Source organism: Netta rufina (genome assembly GCF_964035555.1).
Source record: "Netta rufina genome assembly, chromosome: Z".
NCBI lineage: Eukaryota > Metazoa > Chordata > Aves > Anseriformes > Anatidae > Netta > Netta rufina.
In genome coordinates, this window is record NC_140126.1 from 72,070,361 (window position 1) to 72,083,009 (window position 12,649).

A 12,649-nucleotide genomic window follows, 5' to 3' on the forward strand; every position below is an offset into this window, starting at 1 on the left:
AAGGGTCCCGGAGCCCCCCTGAGGGGAAGAAAGACGAGGCTTCACATGAGTAAGAGGGCTGTGTTTATTTAAATAGCCGGTAACTGTGTGTCTACACTGCTGTTTCTTTCACGGTCCATGCGTGGCTTTGCTTGCACCCAAGTGCTCCTCCTGTGGTCTTCAGCTCCTCTGAAGAATCAGCTCGAAAGTATCCCCAGTATCCTCCACAGCAAGATCCTGATGAAGCCTGAAACCTTCCAAAAACTTGCCTTTTAAAGCACGGTTAACAGCAGAGCTGATTAGGTTAAAGTTACAAACTGTTTTTGATACAAAAACATGAAATATCCCCTATGAGCATCAAGAAGGCATCAAAGTTCTAATAGTCGCATAAAACGGTACCAACATTTTTACTGAAAACAATACAGACCTTGGACAGATTTTGTTTTGGTTCTGTTCCTGGTAAACAGTTGTGACAGTTATCAAACCTTGGTTCACTGAACCTTGGTACAAATCACATGCATCACAAGTACATAAATAGATTTTAATGACCCAATATCAAAAATACATCCTATACAAGAACCGCAAGTATACTAAAGCGATCTGTTCATGAAAATTCACACAATACATTTATTGTCCCTGAAAACAAAGGTGGCTACCAAGAGGTGACAAAAGCAGTAAACGGAAGCAGAAAAAGTATTGTAGAAACCTTGTCTTACTTATTGCTACATGTAGATTACTGCAAAGGTAATCTGGCTTTTTATTAATCCTTGAAAGGTCAAATTGCATCAGGACTTCTGAACACAGAGTAAAGGAAAAAAAGTATCAGTATTTATAAAAATAGCATCCATTTAAGTTAGATAAGTCCTTATAAATACCAGAATGAAATCAGTTTTCTATAAAAAGGAATTCAGAAGCATATGTTCCTGAAGCACCAGCATAATATCCTAGTAATTCAGGACTTCAACTACAAAGTCTTCATAAACATACCTGCAAAATTCTTCCTTGTGCTGATCATAGACGAGTGTCAAAAAGTGTGCACTTATATTTGCACTGACACGTGAAGCTTGCAGTCAGCTACAGATCACATATTTGAATCTCAAATGGCAAGAAAACAGTTTTGTGCCAGCTAAGTATACTTCAGTGTTTAGCTCATATGCACATGGAAAGCACATGCTTCAGATTGAGATTAGACCTAACCACAGCAATTTCTCTAATACTTATCTGAGGTTAAGAGGCAAGATAATATGGCTTAAAGTTACACTACACAAAGTAAACGCTACAATTGTGTAAAGAGGTAACAAAGACTGCCCTCTTCATCAACTGTATTAAGTGTAAAATTTCAGAAGTTTAGGAAACATTACAAATTACAATTCTTTTGTCATAAAGTAACCAGCAAGAGTTGGTGCTTTTTTTTCTTAAACAGTTTGAAAATCCATTAATGAAAATCCATTAAAACAAAACCAGTCTTAAAAACTTTTATCATTTTTAGTGTTTGACGCATCACAACTTTGGTATTCAGAGCTAGCAAATCAGTATCTTGCCAGTAACTGGCCTCATCAAAACAGATGTTCTATAATGAAGAATACTAATTCCATTTTCAATGGTAAACTTGTAGGATCTGACATCCCACCATGGATCACAGGAATCAGAGCACTGTCCAATTCATTCAGATAGTACTGTGGAAGAAGTTGACCTCCGGATCCTGCCAAGTACTCAACCTAGAATGAGAACACATCTATTTTAACATTTTTTGTAACTAATAAGATGACACAAATGCATAGTATCTTGGTAAAACAGTAGTTCACCTAGCATGAAGTGACATAAAGTAACATTGAAACACTGGGAACTGGGTAGGTTTTCAGGTTGATCACGAACTATTAGGTTTGCCAGAGGAACATGCAACATTCTACCTAGGTTTACCAGGCCACAAATCCTCAGCATCCTGGATTGCTTCAGACTTCTGTCCAAGAATTATCTGATTTTATTCTGGGATCAGATACTAATAGATAAATTTCAAAATAGATTGCTGAAAATTAGAATTTAAGCAGTACATTTACAGCTTCCCTCAAAATAGATAAGGAAGGGTAACAGAGAATAAGACCTTCAGATACAAAGAAGTTTATTTCAATACTGGAGTTATGCAGGCGTTTGAGGGACATCCATATTGGACAGAACTAGGCAAACCTGTTCTCTTCTGCTGTAGAAATATTGGAGCAAATATCTCTTCCTGAGTTGGGAGCTAATGCAGCAGAAAACTACATTCTTAAAGAAAAGCATCAGAAAGTTAACTCTGTAACTCTCTAAACTGACTCACCCTGGAGGCAAATGAGTGCCAGAGAGAGTCAGAACCAGAGAAGAACTGATAACCTATAGCAAGCAGCTACTAGGGAATGGGGCAGAAATGACAATGAGGCTATTCCTTTCATGAACCACTAGGCATTAAGTCAGCTTCTAAATGAAATTTCATCCTCAGTCTGGATCTGGGGTAGGACAAAAAAAATAGAACCATTCAGAAAGAGATCCAAGGTCTTCACAAGAAAGATTTCAATTGAAATGGAGTGTCTGCAATAAAAGTTGAAAGATTACCATATCTGAGTCAACAGAAACTCTTAGGCCTATCTTATTCATCCCATTATTTTTCAAGGTTTTAAGGTGTGGGCAAAGAGCAGCGCTGCAGGCAATCGCAATCTCTTTAGCAAACTGAAGAGGAACAGGACTGGATAGTTCATGGTCCTTCAGAAAATAGTACACCTGAAATCACAGAAAGGATAAGGACAGACAATAGCCCGGTTACATGACAAAAGTAAGAAAATGAGTATGCAGAACAAAGTGAGCTATAAATATCAATGCTTGTTTGTTGGCATATTATTCTAACACTTCATGTTCAGTCATAATACTTAAGTGACCATAGGTGTATCTGGATTATACATTAATCCAGACATTAATTAGCAATGATAATAGACTTTTACAATGTACTTCTTTTCAGAGGAAGATAAAGTATGTAAGCTTATCAAGGAATCATAGAGAACAGTTTGCAAATCAGTATGGCTATATAGCAGGTAAGTTAGATTCTTTAATAGTAACATTTAATACCCCCTTCTTTAACACTACAATACATTACGTGGTAGTAAAAAGGCTGAAGTACAATGTAGTTTACTAACTTCAGTGCACTTTAGAACTTTTCCTTCTCTTTCAAAGTCTCTGCTGTGTGGCGCTTTTTCACTCTGAGTTCCTTCCATTGCTTTTCCATCCACTGGACTTAGAATTCTGTGGAAGATAATAGCGTTGTTAATAATTACAAAAAACATTTTATTTCATACAACTTTTTCCAATCTACAAAATAATGTTTAGTTATCCTTAAAGGCTTTTTAAACAGCTCTATAACAAAACGTAATACAGGATTTGCATCATGTCAACATAGAAGCTACAGAAAAAGTATCCTACACAGGGAACAAACAACACTTATTCAATAAAAGCCTCATCATATGGGTTTAAGAAACTATAAACCATCTTAGGTAAGGCACCTTTCTGCTTTAATTGGTCAGTGAAACCACAGAAAAAGGCATACTAAGTCAAGCCCAGGGCCTGAGAAATAACTCTGTTAATAAAAAGCAAGTTTTTGAGTTAGCAGTGTACAATTAAAGTTTGAAGATGTATAAACAACCGTTCAAAACACATTAAGTAAGGATGTCTTGCACCTTACTTTGTTTCACTAAACGCTGGCATTCAAAGCAGTGAGTGGCAAAGAGCAGTACTGTGTGCTCACAAGCCACCTCACCCCCCCGAGATATAAAGAGATTAACTGCGTCCTTAAATTGATAACTGATTCGATAGAGGACTTCCAAAGGTTCACACACACACTTCCTGTCAAATTGTGTAACATTGAAAACAGTATTAATTTCGGTGAACACAAGCTAAGCTGTTCTGCTAGTGACATCTAGAGGCTAGCAGGTACTTCACTGTCCTATTCCCTTACAGCTTTTAGTAGAACACTTCCTTTGAATAAAAATATCTTAGATTTATTTCAAGAAATAAAAGGTGGATATTTTCAAGCAGGGAACAAGAGAATTCTGTAAGATACTTTGTTTTGGTAATACATTTACCCTTCGTTTGTTTTTTCTTCATTTTCTACCCAGCAAATATCTACATATTCCTGTAGGCCTTCTGCATCCACTTTGCCACAAGTTATTTTAAAGTCCTTCTTGTTTCTTAATGCCTGGCGTAGGCTTTCCATCGTTTCCGGTGTTATTTGTACCATTAGTCCATCTAAAAGAAAATCAGTTAAGATTATCATTTATCTACAGAAAGAGTAGCATAGCTTTAAAGTAGAGTCTTAGCTTAACGTCTGGTGAGACCAGCCCTCTCTCCCTCAGCTCCCTAATAAACAGACGTCAAATCCTAATTGGACACTATACCCAACAACAGCATCAAATGCCACATGACAGAAGTAGTAATTAAAGCTTTTCTAGTCAACAGAGCAAAGACCAATAGACTAATCTTACAAGTAGCTGGCATTTGTGTGTCAATACATGCATTTCATCAGTATATCAATCAAAATAGTTCTAGATACACGCAGCCATAAAGGAAATTCAAATATTGGCTAACGTGACGAGAGATATAACCAAGATATGTAATAAAACCGACAGATGAACTAGCATGTATTTTTATAGAGCATGACTTGTTTGTAAGAGGTTTTCTAAAAGTTACAAGTCCTGAAAAAGTTTTACTTACTGTGGAATAAAGATCTTGCATAAAACTGCCTTCTTTTCCCCTCTCCCTCCTCCTTTCCCCCCTCCCCCCCCTTTAGGATCCTCTGGGAAAAAAAAAGGAAAAAAAAAAAGAAAAAGACACATAGGACAAAATTCCTACCTTCAACTATACTGGATTTAGCTAGAAATCCTGAAGATGTCTTTAAGGCTCCATTAAACACTACAAAACTTGCACCTGTAACTAGAAAAAGTAGAAAAAAGTAAATATCACTACATATCTCTGAAGTTTGTCATTACCAACATTTAATTTACTTTTGTTGTTGTTTTAAGAGAGCAAACAAAGAAAGGTATTACTAGCAATCACTTAGACACAGGCTGGTACAAAACACTGGACCTTGGCAAAAAACCTTTGTCAAGCTACATTATGAGTGCATGAAGTATTCTTATAAGATACTGGCAGATAGGTAAGAGGCAAGCTGGCAAAGCTCAAAATACAAAGGGGAGAGAGTCACTGGTACAGTGTTGTGCTGTGGTGTTTTATGTTGTTTTTGGGCTCAGTCAACCCAAGTACAGCACTTCACACAAGAGCACGCTTAATAGATATGCTTAATGAAGCACAAAACAGTATTTGTAATTCATGCCAGAGATGGCAAGAGTAAAGCCTTACCAATCTGGAATTCCCCTGCAACTAATGACTCTTGAGAAGCACAAATAATCAGCCTGGATACACTGCTCTGCAATGTAAATGTACTTTTTGCAAAACCTCAAAAGGTACCTCTACACTCTTCACTACACGTGGTTTCATCAGTTTGCTAGGTGCTGTATAGAGTGATTCACTCATACTGTACTTCCATACACTCAGTTACTCAGGCTGTTTAGTCTGTAAACATATTGCACAGTTCACACTAATATTAAACTTGGATTTTGAAAGATGTAAAAAAAATCATGCCTAAAAATGCAAGTTATAATAAAAAAAATCTAAAAACAAGCAGAAAACAATTTGAATCTTCACTTATCATTTCTAAAAGGTAACTAACAGCTGAAACCAAATAGCAATATTTTATTTTGCACTTACTCTGCTACTTGAATGCCTGAACTTTTTGCCTAAATAAGCTACTGGGAATACATACTTTCCTTGCAGCATGAGTCAGTGAACATATATTTTATTTGCACTGTGAAATTCTTGACTCAGAGGGCGGTGAGGCCCTGGCACAGGCTGCCCAGAGAAGCTGTGGATGCCCCATCCTTGGGGGTGCTCAAGGCCAGGCAGGATGGGGCTTTGGGCAACCTGGTCTGGTGGGAGGGGTCCCTGCCCATGGCAGGGGGGTTGGAACTGTGTGATCTTTAAGGTCCCTTCCAACCCATTCTATGGTTCTGTGATTTCTGCTCTGTGATTGTTCCTCACATGCCACACAAGACAGCTTACCTTTCCTAGGATGTTCAGTAGCGCTGTTTGCTTGTGTATGATAGTGGCCATGCTTATTCTGCACACACACCAAGTGAGAATCTGCTTCAGTATTGAAACTGGCTCCAATACTAATTACATGGTCATTAGAAGAATTTACCACCTTCATCACCTGTCAACATAAAGTTTGTCATTAAAGTGACAAATCTTTTTTTGCAGTACTTGTTTTAAATACACAGACATTAGAAAAATCCAGGTCTCGAAACAAATCCCAAGGATTATTCACTTAATTCCAGAAAGGCTGAACAACTTGATTTGCCATGACTAGTTCGAGGAAAACTAAACATGATTAAAAATTCTACTTCAGTTGAGAGCGATGTCTGACTACTGATAACGCAGAGTATCAGAGCTGTAGGGATTTTGTTGGTTATGAGGCGATGCATTAAGCATCATGCAGTTTACTCCTCTTTTTTGTTGTTGCTAAAGGTCAGTTAAACTGTAATAAAAACTACACTGACGAAATATTTTTTAGAAATTGTATTGTATTTTGAAGTTTTACGCAAAACAGCACTTTCACAAAATATATAGGAGATTCTCCTTGGAAACATATGCTAAAAGACTTTACAGAAATTGTTGATCTTTCACCTTTAGCAGGCTACCCTAGGCCTCAATTTTTCACTCATCATCCATCTTCTAACACAGCCATGAAGACAGAAACGTGCATTCTGACGATTTCATGCCCTCTCCCCAGATATCACATGCTTATACCATTTTAAAGTTCAAAGAGCCTACTGCACAGCAAACTAGAGAGCTGCAATCAGGTGGAGAAATCACTTGCAGAACTCCCTGGAAATTGATTTGAGAATAAAGCATTACTGCCTCCAAGAATCACTTCTTCCCTCCTTCCTTTTTTAAAAAAATAAAAGACCTCACATAAAAGACATAACTGGTGTTATACAAAAATGAAGATTAAAGGGGTTTGGATTACTTTTACTCACCTCATTATACTTCCTTAGGGGTATTTTAATACAGCTTCTACCCATTTCCACATGAACAAATAGGTTGTCTATGGTATGCAAAGTATATTGATAGTTTCTAAGATCCTATAACAGACAAAAATGTAATGTCAGCAGACAGCTTAAGTATAATTTCCTTACATTTGAGAGTAATTCTCATCAGAACAAAGTATTTTACATCCAGCCCCAAGAGCGTTGGTCTTCAGGGAGGGTTTGGACAACGCTGTCATGGCGTCACAGATCTCACTGCACTGCAAGTTTCAGCTGAACTGACATTGTCTAGCAGCAGCAAGGATATGCATCACAGACTCCCTTTGCCTTCATCATTCACCACCACCTCAGTCACTTGTGTGGTACTAGATTTTGTGATCTTTAACTGTTGAGCTTGCACCGCCTGTAGTTAAAAATCTAACAAGAACATTTTGCAGTCATCTTCCCGTGACTCAAACTCCTGCTGTATCAAAAGAAGTAACCCTGCCAAGAAGCACATGTTCTCAGTGTTTTGAGCTGATGCCACTGAACAGATGCCACTGAACACAGCTATAAAGGAGAATCACAGCAACTGTAATCCAACTGAAAACAGGTTCTATAGAAGCCCTCCCTGTCACCAGTGCAACATTAAGACTCCTTTAAGTCCAACGGTGTAATTCCACAGCAGGCTAAAGAAAGGAATGGGTATACCACATCAGATACTAAGACAAATCCGGTTCAATATCCCCTGCGTGACAGCGACAGAGAGTGAACACTGATGAGTTTATGCTACTCCTTATGTGCCTGTATGTCCTTCCCAGGCTACTCTTCCAGACCTTAACAATCCGTGGCCTTAGTACTTGAATAACACAAAGGCCGTGGCTTAAGCCAATTAAGTGAATCTTGATTCTCTTAACGTACTCTTCTGCCCTCTGCCCCCACGCTGGTACTGGTCCATGGCCAATCAGGCAGGGAGCAGCCTCATGGAATTGAAATTTAATATTCTTTTTTTTTTTCTTGATGGAGGAATCACTATTTTCATATGGCTTAATTCCTGAGATTGATTCTCTACGTAACATGGAAATCAATGATAGCAAAAACAGAGAGCCAAAGACCGCCACTTCATCTAAGCTGTAATGGTTTCTAGACTAGAGAGGATTTAGCAATCACCTGGGTGTATGCAACTGTCTGTAACCTTTCCAGTACTTTTGCTTAAAGCCTTAAGGATAAGTTCTACATAAGTGTTAGAAGAGGAAGTTACCAGTCAGAAATACAGGTTTACTAGAAGTTTACATCAAACTATTTGGGTAACAAAGGAAAAATAATTGACTTGAAGTAAGTCAAGTCTTTCATGTAAGATAGTCAGGCTGATTAACCTTAACAAAGTTAATTTTGTGTATCAATGTAATTAATGTTACACTTAGAATAGAGAATCTGCCTGTCAAGTTTGCTTTTTCAAATTTAATGAGATGTCAGATTTAAGACTAGAGTTCTTGTGCCAGAGCAGTCCTTGTAAAAGAAAAATGTAACTGAACAGTGATTACTATCAGCTTTACTGTAAATTTCAACATTTTTCCCAGTTAGTTAAAGCTATTTCTTACTACCACAGACTGTGCTAACAGAAGCATGACATGAAAGATTACACCAGGTTTAATTGATGAAGTTTCGGTAGCAGTGGGGCTGCAGGGCTGCTCTGCGAGCAGAGCCCAGTAAGTGCCCTATGTCAGAGCAGAGCCAGCTCCAGCCAGCGCCAAAAGGGACCTGCTGCTGGCCAGGGCATGGCCATGAGCGATGCTGGGTGGGCCTCTGGGAGAGCAGACTGAAGAAAGGGGAAAAAACAGCAGCTGGGAGAGAGGAGCAAGAAACAGAGAACCATCCCTGCAGACACCAAGGTCAGTGAAGGGGGAGGGGAGGAGGTGCTCCAGGTCCCAGAGCAGAAGATGCCCAGTGGTGAGCGAGGACATCAGAGCAGATCTCCAGACTGCAGCCCGTGAAGAACACCACGTCACAGCAGATGGATGTGGCCTGAAGGAAGCTGCAGCCCACGGAAAACCCACACAGGAGCAGGCTGCTGGCATGAACAGCTCTCCCTGTGGAGAACAGCTCACACTGGAGCGGTCTGTTCCTGAAGGACTGCACCCTGTGGTGAACACCCGTGTTGGAGCAGCTGGCAAAGGGCTGTATCCCATGGTAGGGACTCCACAATGGAGCAGAGGAAGAGAGTGAGGAGGAACGAGCAGCAGAGATGAAGTGTTATGGGCTGACTGCAACCCCATTTCCCTTCCCTCTGTGCCACTCAGGTGTGGAGAAAGTAAAAGAACTGGGAATGAAGTTGAGCGTGGTAAGAAAGGGGGGTGGGGTGGGTGAAGAAAGGTGGGCTTAGTTTGTTTTTATTTCAGTTCTCACTTCGTTATCTATTGGCAACAAATTTAATCTTCCCCAAGCCAAGCCTGTTTTGAATGGGATGGTAATGTGATCAACTTCCCTGTCCTTAGTTCAATCCACAAAGATTTTTCATCTCATATTTCCTCCCTGTATCATGAAGAGGAGGCAGAGAGAAAGCATCTTGGTGAGCACCTGTCAGCCAGGCAAGATCAACCCACCACAAAGATTCAGCTTTCCTAACTGACATCTAAATAGTCTTTGGTAAGGAATTTCCCAGTTAGCTCTGAAAAACAAAAACGTTAGCTCTTTAACGTTGCCAAAAGTAATTCAGCTTTAAAGAATCTTAGTTCTGAGGGTATTTATATAAAATAGATTACAACAGGAAGGGAAGAGAACAATTACTCACAACAAGTAGATTCATTACTGTGTGTCCTATTTCTCCAAAGAGTGGGTTTCGGTGTCTGAAACTTACTAGAGGAGTTGGATATGCTGGAGTGGAGGAAATAAAAAAGGTCATGTTTACTTACCAACAATTGTAAAACTCACTAATATAAATATTTTCAGCTATAGCCTATGTTTCCTAATTTCATTATCCAAACTGCCAAGTGAACTATAGCCATTGTGTTTCTCCCTTACTCTCCCTCACTTCATCCCACTGCATGGTTTCCTCGCCCATGGTTAAATCCTACTGCAGTGTCTGCATGTCTCCCCCAGCAGCAGAAGTCTTCTGAGAGACCTGATGCCGTTCACATGCTTTATCAGCTACGCTTCTTGCAATAGGTGGGCTGGAAGGAAACGCTCTGTGTTCAGTCTTTGGGTCACCAGTCATAAGAGGAGATGTTCAATAGTTGTTTGAGTAAGAATACCATGCAGGTAACTTCTAATACGAAGTACCACTTAGTATTGGTAGGCCATGAACAAAGTGATTAAAGAGGTTCATACAAGGTAACAAGGTTTTAAGTGCTTTGAAGTTCTATGGTTGGAACAGAAAAGGTGCAGATGGAAATCAAGGGAAAGCAAGGAGATGCAGGAGACCACAGACAACATAAAGTAATTTGAAAACAAAGCGAATTGCATTACGAAGTCAGGATTGAGATCAAAGAAGGTGCATGGGTGATACAAAAATGACCATAAATTTGTTGAGAAAGAGTAACACCAAAGCTACCACCCTTGCCAACACCCAGGCAGAAAGTAGAACTCCACTACTGACTCAAATGCATGAACAACTGAGTGATGCACATTTATAGGCTTAAAATCTCTAAAATGACAGGCTTGTTTATTAAAAACCATCCAAGTTGGAAAAAGTTTATGTATCTTTGAAATCTATTCCACTCAAGTAACAGCTCCATGCTGCAACTTACCTAAACTCCTTATCTAAACTGTCTCCAAGTAAGGAACAGTGTGACAGGAAATAAAGCAGCACCTACACCTCTAGATTAGTGCCTGTGTTATTCAAAGAGCAACTCTAGATGTCATTTAGGACAGTATCTGCCTTCAGGTCCTGTGCAAGCTGGCTTTGTCTCTTCAAGTCAATGACAATTTGTGAAAGTATTTTCTTCCAGTGAATCTGGAGCAGTGTCAAAGTTACGTTTTTCGAGGGGAATTTTATATCTATATGGCTAATAGAAGTGTTAAAACTTACCCCCATATTCTGCTCCCAATCTCAACATCAAACGGATTGGAAAAACTTTTGCCCAGGGTATTTCCATCTTATGGATTAGAATGCCACAAAGAAAAGGGTTATCTGGTAGAATTAAATCATCAAGTTTCTGAAAAGTTGGTGAAACAAACAGGAATCCTCCATGATCTTTGTTATCGAGAAAGTTTTCAGTAAATGTAATGTTTTCCATGTTTCTTATAAATCTTCCTGTTGAAAGACGGACAGAGAATCTTTATACATCTTTAAAAGTAACACGCTATTGCCAAGAAAACTGGTACCTACTCTAATGTCATTGCTCTACCACAATCTTGTAAACTGTAAGGTATATATCTCAAATCTTGCTGAAAATTTGAGGCACCTACACCCATAAACTAAGTGCTCTATAGTCTTATTTATTAACTAGACGAAAACTATTTTTTTTCCAAACAAATACAAAAAACTTTGAAGTGTACAGTGTTCTGGTACATATTGACTGATGAACTTCAATTAACAGACCTCGTATTTACACACATCTGAGTATTGTACTTCTACAAATGAAGTTCAGATTCCTTGAGCCTATGGCATAGGGTCTTATACCCAGAATCTCTAAGACCATATGAAGAACAACAACAAACAAGCAAATCAGATGTTTACAACTGAGGAAGTTAAATTCTTTCCCTCCCATTTTTTTTTACTTAGAGAACCCAAGGCTAACACTGTAAGTTTTTTTCCACCAAACCAGACACCTACAAAAACTGCAATAAAAATTACGTAAACCTCCAACTTTAAAAGACAAGTAAGAAGATATTATATTACAAAGTTAGATCATCATAGTTACATACCTTTCACTGCATCCTTATAGATGTTAATAAATAATTTGAGCATCTCATTAGGAAAAGTCTCCTCATCTGGCAAACACTGCAACAGAATGATAATTTCTGCCTGACCCAAACCATGTAGTCCGTTTGTTGAGAAGTACCAGCATTTTTCTGAAGAATCTTTAATCAAAGATAGATACCACAGTAATAAAGATACTGCTTTATATAATCAGAAGAGGAAATACAGATTTAATGGAAAATGAAATGTGCAGTACTTACAAGATATTAACTTGACATTCACAAGCAAGTTTGCATTTAGGATAAATGTTAATGGATTGGGACCTCCTTCCGCAAGAAGCAAGGTGACCTGTTGGTGAGACGGATGTTCTTCCACTAGAGGATCTAAATAAACATCTGATTTAGTTCAATGTCAGCCAAACGTTTAAAATAAGAACTACAGATCATAGCATATGACTGTCCTATCTTCCCATGTTAAATGGGTGGTAATTATTCTCAAACTTAGAACAGCTGAGGATCAACCAGCTATTCTATTCAACAGCTTATCCTAAGATTCAAAGGCCATACAAAAATAAGGCAGTAACTTCTAACAAAGGTGTGAACTAGGGCTGCCACTCATTTGTTGATTACTGATAAATCGTGTATGCTGTTTTCTCAATCCGTATACTGGTACTGTCAATTACAAACAATGAGAACTGTCACTACTATAA

The 12,649-nt window shown here is 38.7% G+C and overlaps 1 protein-coding gene across 1 annotated transcript in view; it reads right to left on the reverse strand.

Moving 5' to 3' along the window:
* Positions 1-64: 64 nt before the first annotated feature.
* Positions 65-12,649, reverse strand: part of ZFYVE16 (zinc finger FYVE-type containing 16) — a 32,209-nt gene continuing 19,624 nt past the window's right edge. The window contains exons 8-18 of the mRNA XM_084305714.1: positions 12,201-12,323; positions 11,946-12,101; positions 11,107-11,331; positions 9,871-9,953; positions 7,092-7,196; positions 6,115-6,265; positions 4,849-4,929; positions 4,083-4,245; positions 3,141-3,246; positions 2,566-2,730; positions 65-1,697 (exon numbers count right to left, since the gene is read on the reverse strand). Of these exons, the coding sequence (XP_084161840.1) occupies positions 1,536-1,697; positions 2,566-2,730; positions 3,141-3,246; positions 4,083-4,245; positions 4,849-4,929; positions 6,115-6,265; positions 7,092-7,196; positions 9,871-9,953; positions 11,107-11,331; positions 11,946-12,101; positions 12,201-12,323 (1,520 nt within the window). The 3' untranslated portion in view covers positions 65-1,535. The remainder of the gene's footprint in view (positions 1,698-2,565; positions 2,731-3,140; positions 3,247-4,082; positions 4,246-4,848; positions 4,930-6,114; positions 6,266-7,091; positions 7,197-9,870; positions 9,954-11,106; positions 11,332-11,945; positions 12,102-12,200; positions 12,324-12,649) is intronic.